The sequence below is a fragment of the Acomys minous genome (genome assembly GCF_964271855.1).
Source record: "Acomys minous genome assembly, chromosome: 11".
Lineage (NCBI taxonomy): Eukaryota > Metazoa > Chordata > Mammalia > Rodentia > Muridae > Acomys > Acomys minous.
This window is the reverse complement of record NC_140492.1, coordinates 72830447-72843185: the sequence shown is the minus strand read 5'-3', so window position 1 is coordinate 72843185 and position 12739 is coordinate 72830447. Positions and strand designations below refer to the sequence as shown.

General features: G+C 49.4%; 1 protein-coding gene across 5 annotated transcripts in view; it reads right to left on the bottom strand.

Annotated features, from left to right (window-relative positions):
• Positions 1 to 4783: 4783 nt before the first annotated feature.
• Positions 4784 to 12739, bottom strand: part of TANGO2 (transport and golgi organization 2 homolog) — a 45085-nt gene continuing 37129 nt past the window's right edge. For 4 of the 5 annotated variants that reach the window (XM_084802463.1, XM_084802464.1, XM_084802462.1 and 1 more), the window contains exons 6-9: positions 11561 to 11631; positions 8531 to 8684; positions 7116 to 7220; positions 4784 to 5698 (exon numbers count right to left, since the gene is read on the bottom strand). In XM_084802463.1, coding sequence (XP_084658589.1) covers positions 5578 to 5698; positions 7116 to 7220; positions 8531 to 8684; positions 11561 to 11631 — 451 coding nt within the window. In that variant the 3' untranslated portion in view covers positions 4784 to 5577. The remainder of the gene's footprint in view (positions 5699 to 7115; positions 7221 to 8530; positions 8685 to 11560; positions 11632 to 12739) is intronic. The other variant, XM_084802465.1, reaches the window with a different exon arrangement.

Genomic DNA, 12739 nt, shown 5'->3' with positions numbered 1-12739 from the left:
ATCTCCAGGTTCTTCTATCCTTCCCCCTACTTTTTCACAAGACTCCCCATGCTTTGCCCAATGTTTGGCCATGAGTCTCCGAATCTGTTTATATCTACTGCTGGGTGTAGCCTCTCAGAGACCAGTTACGCTAGGCTCCTGTCTGTGAGCAGAGCAGAGTATTGTTAATAGTGTCAGGGTTGGCTGTCTCCCATGGGGTGGCCTCAGGTTGGGCCAGGCATCGGTTGGACGTTCCCTCAATCTTTGCTCTATCTTCATCCTTGCACATCTTGTAGGCAGGGTAAATCTTGGGGAGAAGCTTCTGTGGGTGGGTTGGTGTTCCCCTCCCTCCACTAGGAGTCCTGTCTAGTTAGAGGGCGTCCTCTTCAGTCTCCATGACCCCTGCTACTAGGAGTCTCAGCTGGAGTCACCCCCATGTCCTCCCAGAACCCTGCCCTGTCTGCAGCTTGTCACAGAGATGCCCCCACCAGTGGTTTTCCTTCTCTCTGCAGGCCCTCTGTCCTCCCTTCCCCACTCGCCCCAGGTCTGAGCTCCACCTTCATTTCTGTGCTCCCTCTCCTACTTGATCCCTCCCTTCAGCCACGTCCGCTGTCTAGTCTGTGTCCCTTTCTGAGTGGGATTTAAGCATCCTCCCTTGGGTCCTCCTTGTTACTTCTTCGGGTCTGTGAATTGTATGTTTATCCTGTACTATATGGCTAAGATCCATTTATAAATGAGTATATACCATGTGTGTTTTTCTAGATCTGAGTCATGTCAATCAGGATGGTCTTTTCTAGTTCCATCCATTTGCCTGCAAATTTCATGACTTTCTTGTTTTTAATAGCTGAGTAGTATTCTATTGTGTAAATGTACCAGTTTCTTTATCCATTCATTGGTTGAGGGACATCTGGGTTGTTTACAGTTTCTGACTATTATGAATAAAGCTGCTATGAATATAGCAGAATCTCTAAGTGACCCCAGACCCATAACAACTGAGTCCTCTAAGGGATCCCCCTAGACCCAGAAATTAGACTTAAAAAAAAAAAATCAAAGCAGCAGCCAGGCATGGTGGTACATGCCTTTAATCCCAGCATTTTAGAAGGCAGAAGCAGTTGAGTCTCTATGAGCTCCAGGCCAGCCAGGCTGCATAACGAGACCTTGTCTTTAAACAGACATTAATCATCATCATCATCATCATCATCATCATCATCATCATCCCAGCAGATATCAAGTCTACCTACAACAGCCTTATAGTTTAACATTGCATACATAGGTTATCTGAAATTGTTACCTGTCATGAATGTAATTTGGATTTGGCTGTACATTGATACATTTATTTATATGTTGCTTTGTCTCCTTTTGTTTTCTTGCTGCTACCACCCAGCTCTGTCTTATGATAGAAAAGACTTTCCTATGATAAAACAAGATTCTGGCCGGGTGTGGTGGCACATGCCTTTAATCCCAGCACTCGGGAGGCAGAGGCAGGTGGATCGCTGTGAGTTCGAGGCCAGCCTGGTCTACAAAGCAAGTCCAAGACAGCCAAGGCTACACAGAGAGACCCTGTCTAAAAAACAAAACCAAAAACCAAAAACCAAAGGGAGCTGGAGAGATGGCTCGCTGGTTAAGAGCCCTGTCTGCTCTTCCAAAGGTCCTGAGTTCAATTCCCAGCAACCACATGGCGGCTCACAACCACTTATACTGAGATCTGGTTCCCTCTTCTGGTGTGCAAGCTCACAATGCAGGCAGAACACTGTATAAATAAAAAATAAATAAATCTTTAAAAAAAAAAAAACAAAAACCAACAACAGCAGTAGCAACAAACCAAGATTCTGTCCTAAAGGATCTTTAAGGTAGGAAATGAAGGGTGAAGACACCCAGCACTGAGCTGCACGCCTAGTTAGAGGGTCCAGGGTCTTGTTTTTTAAGAGTCTTTATTATGTAAACAATGCTCTGCCTGCATGTACACCTGCAGGCCAGAAGAGGGCATCAGTGTAGATGGTTGTGAGCCACCATGGCTGGGAACTGAACTCAGGACTTCTAGAAGAGCAGCCAGTGCTCTTAACCGCTGAGCCTCTCCAGCCCCCAGGGTCTTGTTTTCTGAGTGTCTTGGTTTAGTCTTTTTGTTTGTGATATACAGTCTCTCTGTGTAGCTCTGATTGTCTGGGAACTTGGTTTTTTGGGTTATTTTGTTTGTTTGTTTTGGTTTTTCTAGACAGGGTTTCTCTGTGTGGCCTTGGCTGTCCTGGACTCATTTTGTAGACCAGGCTGGTCTTGAACTTAGAGATCCTCCTGCCCTTGCCTCACAAGTGGTGGAATTAAAGGTGTGCACCACCACACCAGGCGGGAACTTGTTTTGTACATCAGGCTGGTCTCTAATGTATTCTGCTTGCTGTTAAAGTCCTGTGCCACCACACCAGGCTAACTTTAATCTCTCTCTCTCTCTCTCTCTCTCTCTCTCTCTCTCTCTCTCTCTCTCTCTCTCTCTCTGTGTGTGTGTGTGTGTGTGTGTGTGTGTGTGTGTGTGTGAGAGAGAGGAGAGAGAGAGAGAGAGAGAGAGAGAGAGAGAGAGAGGCGCGCGCAAGGCATGTGTGCCACAGCATGCATGGGACAGAAAACAACTCAGGAGTTGACTCTCCTAATGTGGGTTTCAGGGACTGAACTAGAGTTGTTAGCAAAGACTTCTACCTCCATATCTCACTGTTCGGAGAGCTCAACTTTTAACAGATGTTAACCAAGCCATGGCTGGTAAAAGAGAGCTTCACTTACCTTGCAGGCATGAGGACCTAAGTTTAGTTCTCAGAACCCTTGTGAAAAAGGACTGTGTGGAGTGGCATGTGTTTGTAATTCTAGTGCTCAGGCAGAGGGTGAATTCCTGGAGTTCACTGGCCCGCAAGCCTAGCTTACTTGGCACATTCCAGGCCAGTGAGGGAGGGAGGAAGGCACCTGAGGAATGATGCCCTACATTGTCTCTGATTTCCATATGCATACACACCCTAGCATCTAAAGACAGGGAGAGAGGAAGAGGGGCAGTGGATATAAAGGTCCTAGTGGGAGGGACCTGGGGCCAGTGAGGTAAAGGCAGGGTGCCAGGCACTTGAGACCTCCATAGAAGGAGAAGGCTTGCTGCTGTGGAGGCTCTGGACACTATCTTGTCTTTTCCTGGTCTCTGCTTTCTTACCTGTGTGGTAACTAAGGGACCATAAAGCTCTTTCCATACCATATTCCTCACAAGTAAATCTGTTTGCTAACACAGCTAACACAGTGGTAATGAACAAATATCAGAAGAATATTTGTTCTGAGGCTTGGTTTTGACTAGGGTTTTAGTTATATGAGATAGGGTCTCACTAGGTAGTCCAGGCTGATCTCAAACTTTTTTGGAGGGGGGAGTGGAGTGGGTTCAAGACAAGGTTTCACTTATTCTATAGACCAGGCTGGCTTCAAACTCTGTCTGCCTCCTTAGTGCTGGGATTAAAGGTCTTCACCACCACACAGCCAGAAAGTCTCAGACTCAGTCTCTAGAGTGCTGGGACCACAGGCATCCACCACTATATTTGGCTTTTCTTTTGGGCATTTGGCTGAAGACGGAATTTGGAGTGTCAGGGCTGCTAGACAAGCACTGGGCTAGATGCCCACCAAATACAGATGCTTCCCTCCCCCCCCCCCCTCCCCAAGACAGGGTTTCTCTGTGGATAGCCTTGGCTGTTCTGCACTTGCTTTGTAGACCAGGCTGGCCTCCAACTCACAATGATCTGCCTGCCTCTGCCTCCTGAGTGCTGGGATTAAAGGCATGCGCCACCACTGCCCGGCACATACACTTCTTTTAGTCTGGATGGAGGTGGCATCAAGGTTGCGCTCCCTCTGCAAGCTCAGGTGCACCTTAGCTGGCCCAGAACTCCAGCATGCATGCACTCTTGTCACGATTTGGATGCCAAAGCTGACTCCATGTTATCTGCATTACCTCCGCAAAGACAATCTCCAGACAGCCTCTGAAGAACTAGGATGAGGATTTCCTTTTTGAGAGAACTTAACTTAGACCATAATAAGAGAAGCTACACTTTTGGGGCCACCCCTTCTGCAGGAGGCCACTGAGAAGCTCCAGGCTGACTTGCAGCAGAGCGTTCTGTGATCAGGATTTGGGAGGCTTTCACTGGCTGCTAAGACAGCCAGAGGTAGATGAGACATCTAAGAGGTTCTCATGAGAGTGAAACCTGCTATAGGACAAGCTTGCAGGAGCCTGAGCTAGGGGGCTCCTAGCTGGCAGGGAGGAGCATGGTTCCCAAGGCCCAGGGTAAGAACACCCCTGGCCTCTGACTCACCCATTCCCACCACTCCCTGCCTATCTCTTCCTCTAGGGACTCAGGGCGGGGAAGCAGGGGCTGGAGAAGTGGCTCAGTAGTTAAGAGCACTGTCTGCTCTTCCAGAGGTGCTGAGTTCAATTCCCAGCAACCACACGGTAGCTCATAATCATCTAAATGAGATCTAATGCCCTCTTCTGGCATGCAGGTGTAAATGCAAGCAGGGCATTTATATACACAGAATGAATAAATGAATCCTTTAAAAAAGGGATCTTAGGGACTCTGTCTGATGAATCCCTGGTGGTGGCAGTCCACCTTGTAGTCACAAATATTCTCTCACACCCTGGCCTCTGCCTAAGGACAGAAAGACAGACAAACGGACCTGCGGCCATCCATCAGCATTTTAGGGGTTATGTAAAAAGATCCTTGAGTGGGCATCTGACCCACCATGGCAGTTCCAGTTCTGACTGCTGCCACCACACAAAGGAAGAACTCTGAAACACTCTTACTCATCACAAGCTCAAAGTTTTATTATCAACAGTGCACACTCAGGTTCGCATTCCTGTGGAGTCCAGCTTGTGATGAGGGAGTTGGGAGACGGCAGGGCCGGGCTCAGCCGCGTGATGAGATGGTCCTGCTCAGACCACCATGCCTGCTGGGCAACCAGGAGTCTAAGAGATCCCAGGATCCACACAATAGGACTGGCCAGTGCACGTAGGGTCCTCATGCATGGAGAACCGGTGAACACACATGGGATTCCCCAACACATACAGAACTACAGGCTCTCCAGTTAGACTCCATTTCTACTGAAGTGGACTTTTCTTGTGCCTGATTCAGTCCCTCACATGACCAGTTCTCCCACAGGAGCACAGCTGATGACGAGGAACTGAGGCACTGGTGTGTTCTGCATTCAGGAGAGCAAAGGCCGGTTTCTATAAAAAGCCTTCCTTTCTTACCTGTCCAGGGAACCCACTGGCTGAACATGTGAAGTGAGAGGCACAACCCTGCTGGTCAGTCAGATACATGTGTGTACATCGTGGTAGTGAGATTAAGCATGAGGTGCGTTCACATATGCATGATGCGCCTAGGCCTGACTCAGACCTAGTGTTCAACTCTGTCATTCCCCACTGACAGACAAACCCTGAGCCAGCTATGTGGAAGAGTATGGATAACACAGATCAGAAGGTCCTGGTCCTTGGGTTGCTGGCTAAGTCACAGAAATGGAGTGTGGCTGTGGAAGGTTCCTGTCCATGCCGGGGAATTGAGGCACAGCGTCCTAAGAACCTAGCAGAGTTAGCAGTGGCTAACTCTGTAGAGTGAACTCATAGGTGTTGGTCTCCCAGCTGGAGGTATCTTTGTCCAGCATGCTTCGTTCAGTGAAGGTCACATGGCCATCTGCATCCACAAGGATGATGGTGTTGGTTCTGAAAGAAAGCATCCTTTAGCCCCAGCCCCACCTTTCCTAGCTACAGCTGGGACCAGACCTGAGGCACAAAGGGGTAACCAGATACTCAGCTTTGGCTTCAGGTGGGTTATTTAAATAATACCCTCAAGCTGGGTGTGGTGGCGCACACCTTTAATCCCAGCACTCGGGAGGCAGAGGCAAGCAGATTGCTGTGAGTTCATGGCCAGCCTGGTCTACAAAATGAGTCCAAGACATCCAAGGCTACACAGAGAAACCCTGTCTCAGAAATAAATAAATAAATAAATAAATAAATAATGGCCTCCATTTCAAAGACATGAAGGGGCTCAGCAGAGGCATCTGGGCTCCCTGGCCAGCCTCACCACCGCTCTAAAATGCCCAGCTTAGTCTGACCGTTTTCTATAGCAAGAACCAGTTTACAGGCTGGGCGGTGGCAGTGCACGACTTCAATGCCAGAAGAGGCAAGGGACTCTCTAAATTGGATGCCAGCCTGGACTACAGAGCGAGTTCAGGACGGCCAGCGTTACACAGAGAAACTTTGTCTGAACCCCCCCCCCCCCCGGCAACTCCCCCCCAAGAGAAAGAAAAGAATTAATCCACTACATTCCTCACAGGGTGGCCCCAGAGCTGACCCCGCTGGCAGCACACCAGGCTCCAAGACACCTGGCCATGTCTGGCTTTCCAAGGGCAAGAAATTAAGCTCCCAGGACAGCCAGGGCTCTGTTACACAGAGAAGCCCTGTCTCGAAAAACTCAAGAAAAGCAATTAAGCTCTAAGCACTTGGGGCACATGATCTGTTTGCCTCCCTCTATCTCCTCCTCCTTCCACTGGCCCAGGCTGTCAGCTGGCTAACTTTCTTCTCCTAGCCCACCCTACGGTAGGTTCTCATGTGTGAGCTCCTGCCTTCTAGAAGGGTGGGCACACATAGGAAAGCCCTGCTGCCATCTAGCATATCAAACATGGTTTTGGAGAGCCAGTGCCAGGGCATCTCTGCCAACCAACACTCCATCACTGGCTTGTTTGTTTGTTTTCTTTTCTTTTTTTTTTTTTTTTTTTTGAGACGGTTTCTTTGTGTAGCCCTGGCTGTCCTGGACTCGTTTTGTAGAGCAGGCTGTCCTCAAACTCACAGCGATCTGCCTGCCTCTGTCTCCCAAGTGCTGGGATTCCAGGTGTGCATCACCTTTCCGGATTCATCTCTGGCTTCTTTAAACAAGGTAGGCAGCCAAGAGCCCCACCTAGGACACAATGGCACTTCAGGAGGCTAAAGCTCTGACCCACCTGACCCTATGCATGCATGGCCCATTACCTATGGGCTTTGAAATGCACTGAGTCAGGGGAGGTACCTGGCCATGGCCAGCTGTGTTGTGGGGGACACCTAATGGGAAGTAAATGTGCCCAGTAGTTCCAACCCTGTTCACCTGGTGCCATAGGTGGCACAGCGGACACACACAGCTGCATACTTGCTCAGTATTGGCTGTACATACTCCCGGCCCTGGTCCTCAATGGCTGGGTCTGGCAGCTGTCTGGAAGAATAGAAGGCCAGAGAAGCCGTTAGTCCCTTACTGCCTGTCTGTGGCCTGTGTATCTAGGAACCCCTATGTGCCATGCTAGCAGCCTGAGATTCCCGAGGCTTATTTATAACTGTCCTACTTGGCTCCTTCTACTTTGTTACCCTTCTACTCCATCACTTATGACTCCATCACTAAGCCTAGGCATCCAGACGGCACATGCACTCTCTACTGTGTCTTAGTGGTACCCTGTGGGCATCCATTCATACACAAGAGGCCCCTCAAATCCCGAGACTCACCAACCACAACTTGTACCATGACTATGGTTATCAATAAAAACAACCAGAGCCATAATTTGCCTGCCCAAGTGATTGAGGACCATGTGGGCACATGGCTGAGCAAAGCCCAGCTCAGCCCCCACAAGAGGGCAGCTGGTGCTGAGGCTGGAGAATGATGCTGTGGTTCAAGGCCCACAGGAAAGAGGCTTGCAGGGTGAGCAACATGGAGGGACACCTGGTCATCTGGGCGGAAAGTGGCCAAGCTTAGATGAGAATGGAAAGATGCATGGCAATGTGAAGAAATAAATGCCGGGCTAGAGAGATGGCTCAGAAGGTAAGAGCACTGGCTGCTCTTCCAAAGGTCCTGAGTTCAATTCCCAGCAACCACATGGCGGCTCACAACAATCTATGATGAAATCTGGTGCCCCCTTCTGGTGTGCAGGCATACATTTGGGCAGAATATTTTATAAATAATAAATAAAAAAATCTTAAAAACAAAAAAAAACCATCTTGATGGACACCAAGATTTGTGGCTGGGATGGCTGAGGCCCAGTCTGAAGGTACCCCATGAAAAAAATGTCCATAGTATGGAAGAGGATGGGGGTGGAGGTGGGAAGGGAGGTCTGTTCCTTCCAGGGACAGACGTGTCTATGCCTAATGCTTAGCCTCAAGATCACTGGAGATAGGCATAGCAAACAATGTCAAACGTTAGGCCTGCTCTCATTGGCTTCTGGAGTTTTCTGGCTCTTCTCCCTAAGGTTTGCTGAGCAGCTAGAACCTTCTAGAATATCATACTAGCCCTCCTTGTAAAGAAGGAGGCCAGGACTCAAAAAACACCAGTCTTCTCAGAGCACATGCCCTGCTACGCCATCTTTCATTGTCCAGGGCTCCCCTGGAACCCCTGACTGCATCCCCAAGAGGAACATGTCAGGCAGGCTCTCCTGTAGCTGAGGAGCCAAGCTGCTCGCCTTTGCAGACATGTAGCCGGGCCTGCCTTCTTCCCTGCCCAGCCCTGGGTGGCTGCCCCGGAGGGACGTGCTCACTTACGCCTCCTCATTGTTGAGTACATCTAGGAGTTGGGAGACAAGGGCGTCTTTAGGGAGGGCCTCGCTCTGCTCCACCACGTCCATGAAGAGTTGTTTGCCAAAGCACAGCTTCTTCCAGGGCGTCTCCAGCAGGGCATTGCTTAGGCCATAGGTTCCTGTGGGAAGAAGGTCAGCCTGGCCATGCAGAGGCCCCAGGTGGGTGGGCAGACGGGTTACAGTCGAGCATCCCAAACAAGACACCAGTGGAAACCAAAGCCAATGTGGGTCCAGCAGTCTCTGGAACACCACCCTGCATCTGCTGGAGCCCCCAAGGCCAAGCTGTCAGCCCTAATGTCACTGTTTTTTGTTTTTTTTGTTTTTGTTTTTCTTTCTGGAGTAGCTTGAAAGACCATTCTATAATGGAGCTGGGCGATTCACAAAGAATAGAATTGGGCCTGATCTCACACTCTGTACAAAAGTTAACTCAAGGACAGCAAGATGGCTCCCTGGGTAAAGGCACCTGCCACCAACCCTGGAGTTCACACTCTGGGACCAACATGGTGGAAGGAGAGGACACCTGACCTCCACATGCAAGCTGAGGCATGGACACACAGGCATGTACACACATATACATGTACAACAAATGAATGTTTGAGGTAAGTTTGTTTACATGAAACTGTCTCCAAAAGATAAAATAAAAAAGGAACAGCTTTAGGATCAAGTGGTGGCATGTATCTCTGATCCCAGACACACACACACACACACACACACACACACACATACACACACACTATATTTTTAAAAAGAAAAAGCTTCATGACCTTATATTAAGCAATGATTTATTAGGAAAGACAACAAAAGCATAGCAAGAACAAGATAGCTGGACTTCATGAAAATCTTAAATTATGTATTTAAAAGAAAGTATCAGCTGGGCGCAGTGGCTCATGCCTGAATCTCAGCACTCAGGAGGCAGAGGCAAACGGATATCTATAAGATTGAGGCCAACCTGGTCTACAAAACGAGTCCAGCCAGGCCTACACAGAGAAACCCTGTCTCAAAAAATTTTTTTAAAATGTCAAAGAAGTTAAATAAAACACAAAATGGGAAAGGACTTTTGCAAGTTAGATATCTGATAAATTTTTTAGATGATAGAAAGAACTTCTGTAAGAAAAAAAAAAGAGAACAAAATTTAAAGGCATGAACTACCACACTCAGCTTCCCACATGATTGTAAATAGATTCCAGACTCATTTCAAATGAGTCTGCTTCAGCCTCCTGAGTACTGGGGTACAGAGAGGCACCCCTCCCTCCCTCCCTCCCAAAGAAGGGCTTGTCATGGAGCCTTGGCTAACTTTGAACTTACTCTGCAGATCAGCTGGCCCTGCAATTATGACTGTCCATTTGCTTTTGCCTCCCCAGTGCTGGGATTATAGGCTTGAGCCACCGTAGCTGGCTGTGTGATTGACTTCATGTGCAAAACATGAGAAAGTCACATTTCAATGTTCTGTAGCCTAGGCTGGCTTGGCACTCACTATGTAGTCCCTGCTGGAGTTGAATTCAGGGCAATTCGCTGGCTTACAAGCAGGGAGCTGAGTGTTTACTAAGAATGCATTTCATAGGCTGAGGACCTGGGTTCAATTCTCAACACTAGAGAAAAGGGAAGTGGATGGATATAGGTCAAGTAGAGGCAAGAGATAGATCGTGACATAATGGAAAGAAGCTCTAGCCGGGCGCAGTGGCACACGCCTTTAATCCCAGCACTCTGGAGGCAGAGGCAGGTGGATCGCTGTGAGTTCGAGGCCAGCCTGGTCAGCAAAGCGAGTCCAGGACAGTCAAGCCTACACAGAGAGACCCTGTCTCAACAAACAAACAAACAAACAAACAAAAAGAAGTTCTACAATAAAAGACTCAGCAGATAATAAGCTCCAATCAGGGAGTCTTCAGCTGTGACAACAGTAGACCTCATCCCCCAGCCTCCAACTGCTCTCCCAGAGACCTCTGGGGCACTTGAGCTCCGGCTGGTATGAAAAGGACTCCTGAGATACAAACCCCCTTCAATGGATCTGCAGACCCCAACAAGCTGAAACAAAGGGGCTCTGAGGCAAACAGAGTAACAAGACTTGCCTGAAGATGTACCCATATGATTGCTAAACTCAGGACTTCAAGTCAGGCACCAGCTGGTTCTTGGGAGTGCTACTGGACCTGTTCCGGGGCCTGCACAGGAAGGAGAGGATATACACCACCAAGGGCAGGGCCATGGCTAGAGTGCCTAGAGCTGGCAGAGAGCCCTATGGAGGAATGTGTAAGAGAGCCAGTGGGAACTGGGCTCAGTGGTGCACGCCTATAATCCCAGCACTCGGGAGGCAGAGGCAGGCGGATCTTTGTGAGTTCGAGGCCAGCCTGGTCTACAAAGTGAGTCCAGGACAGCCAAGGCTACACAGAGCTAGTGGGATGGACTAAAACCCATGCTGTGTTGTGGGCTGCCTATTCTAGGATCTCACCAGCCCATGACATCCTGGCCCAGACATAACCCAGCAAATGGGGGGAGCTCTAGAGGCCCTCGGCCCAGTGTTAGGGATTCTGGTGTGAAGCAGGCCAGGACTACAGGCCTCGCCATTATCTCCTGGAGCTATAGCACAGGCAGGGGAGGGCATTCAGCTATCCCAGGCTCCTCCCACTTGAACTCCATGTGGAACACAACATTTTGATCCTCAGTGGGAAGCAGTGTGTCCTCAACCTGACTTAGGGGATGCAGAAACAGTATTAGGAATGAAAACTGTCACACAGTTGCAATATGGATATTGTTGAGGACACTGACTCTTTTCCTAGGGGTAGGGATAATTGATATGGGACCAAAGTCAGTGTCCAAGGCCCACAGATCCAAGATGCTGCTGAATGAAGGAGAAGGCAGCTGGCCCCTGGAGGTTAGTTCTCCCTGCGCTGTGCTGGACCGCATTCATGATGTTTCCCAGGGGGTCCTGCTCAGTCTTAGCACACAGTATTCCCAACATAGGAGCAGCCCCCACCCTGTCTGGACACCAAAGCAGGCTCACCTGGTGTCAACACAACAGGCTCAGGCTCCCCCCGGTTTCCATAGTAGCAAACGACATCTCCTTTTGCTGTGCTGTGAATGGAAGGCAAAAGCCAGAGAAAAGTCAGATAGGCAACACCAGCACCCCCTGCTCCCAGCACTGCCCAGTGAGCTCATGGCCCTGCCTCTGGCCTGGGCTGGTGACTAGCACAAAGACAATGGCCCACTTCAGCCCAGCTCAGGGCCTGGAAAGCTGGTCCACAGAGACACCAGGCCCTGGGTGGCCTTGTGGGTAGGCTCCTGGAGCCAGCAAGGAGGAAGCAGGATGTGGAAGCTCCTCATGCTTCTCGGGCACGTTACGATAGCTGCAGCCCACCCCAGCCCTTCTAGTGGGTCACAGTTGCCACCCATATGGCTAATTTTGGTTTGGGTTTTTTGTTTGTTTGTTTGTTTGTTTTTGTTTTTCCAGACAGGTTTTCTCTGTGTAGCCCTGGACTCGCTTTGTAGACCAGGCTGGCCTCGAACTCACAGAGATCCGCCTGCCTCTGCCTCCAGAGTGCTGGGATTAAAGGCGTGCGCCACCACTGCCTGGCTCCTATGGCTAATCTTTAAGTGGTGTGACATGTAGACTCAGAGTAGGTTCCCGAGAACAAAGTGACAAAGACCATATTCTATTATTTTAACATTTTTACAACTATTTACAAGGCTCTACCTGCTGAAAATGCCCCGGCTCCTCCACGCTACAGTGAGCCTTTAAGTTGGATCTTAGAAGTGATTCTGAAACACGTTCCAAAGGGACAAACACAGACAGGGGTGGCTTTGGTTACTGAGATAAGTCTCTTGTTCCACGTGGACACCAGGCATGGCGCGCCCCCAGCCCCGGAAGCCACAGTCTGCGTCCACACCCCACTCACCTTCTTCCTCCTCACCCCAGCCCTTGCAACTTTTAGCCAATAAATTTTGGAGATTTTGTTTGAGGGGGGACAAGTCGGTGTATGTGTGTGTGTGTTTGTGCACACACACTCTCATGCGTGTAAGGACCCATGGAATTGAGTACCTGTATCAGGTTCTCTGTCACATTGCCACGGACCGGACAAAGCAAAGGCCAGCTGTGACCAGAACAAATCTCTCTCCACTGTAAGCCTTGGTTTCTTTTTGTTATTTTTAAAGATTTGTTGTTACAGCTGGAAGGTGGTGACGC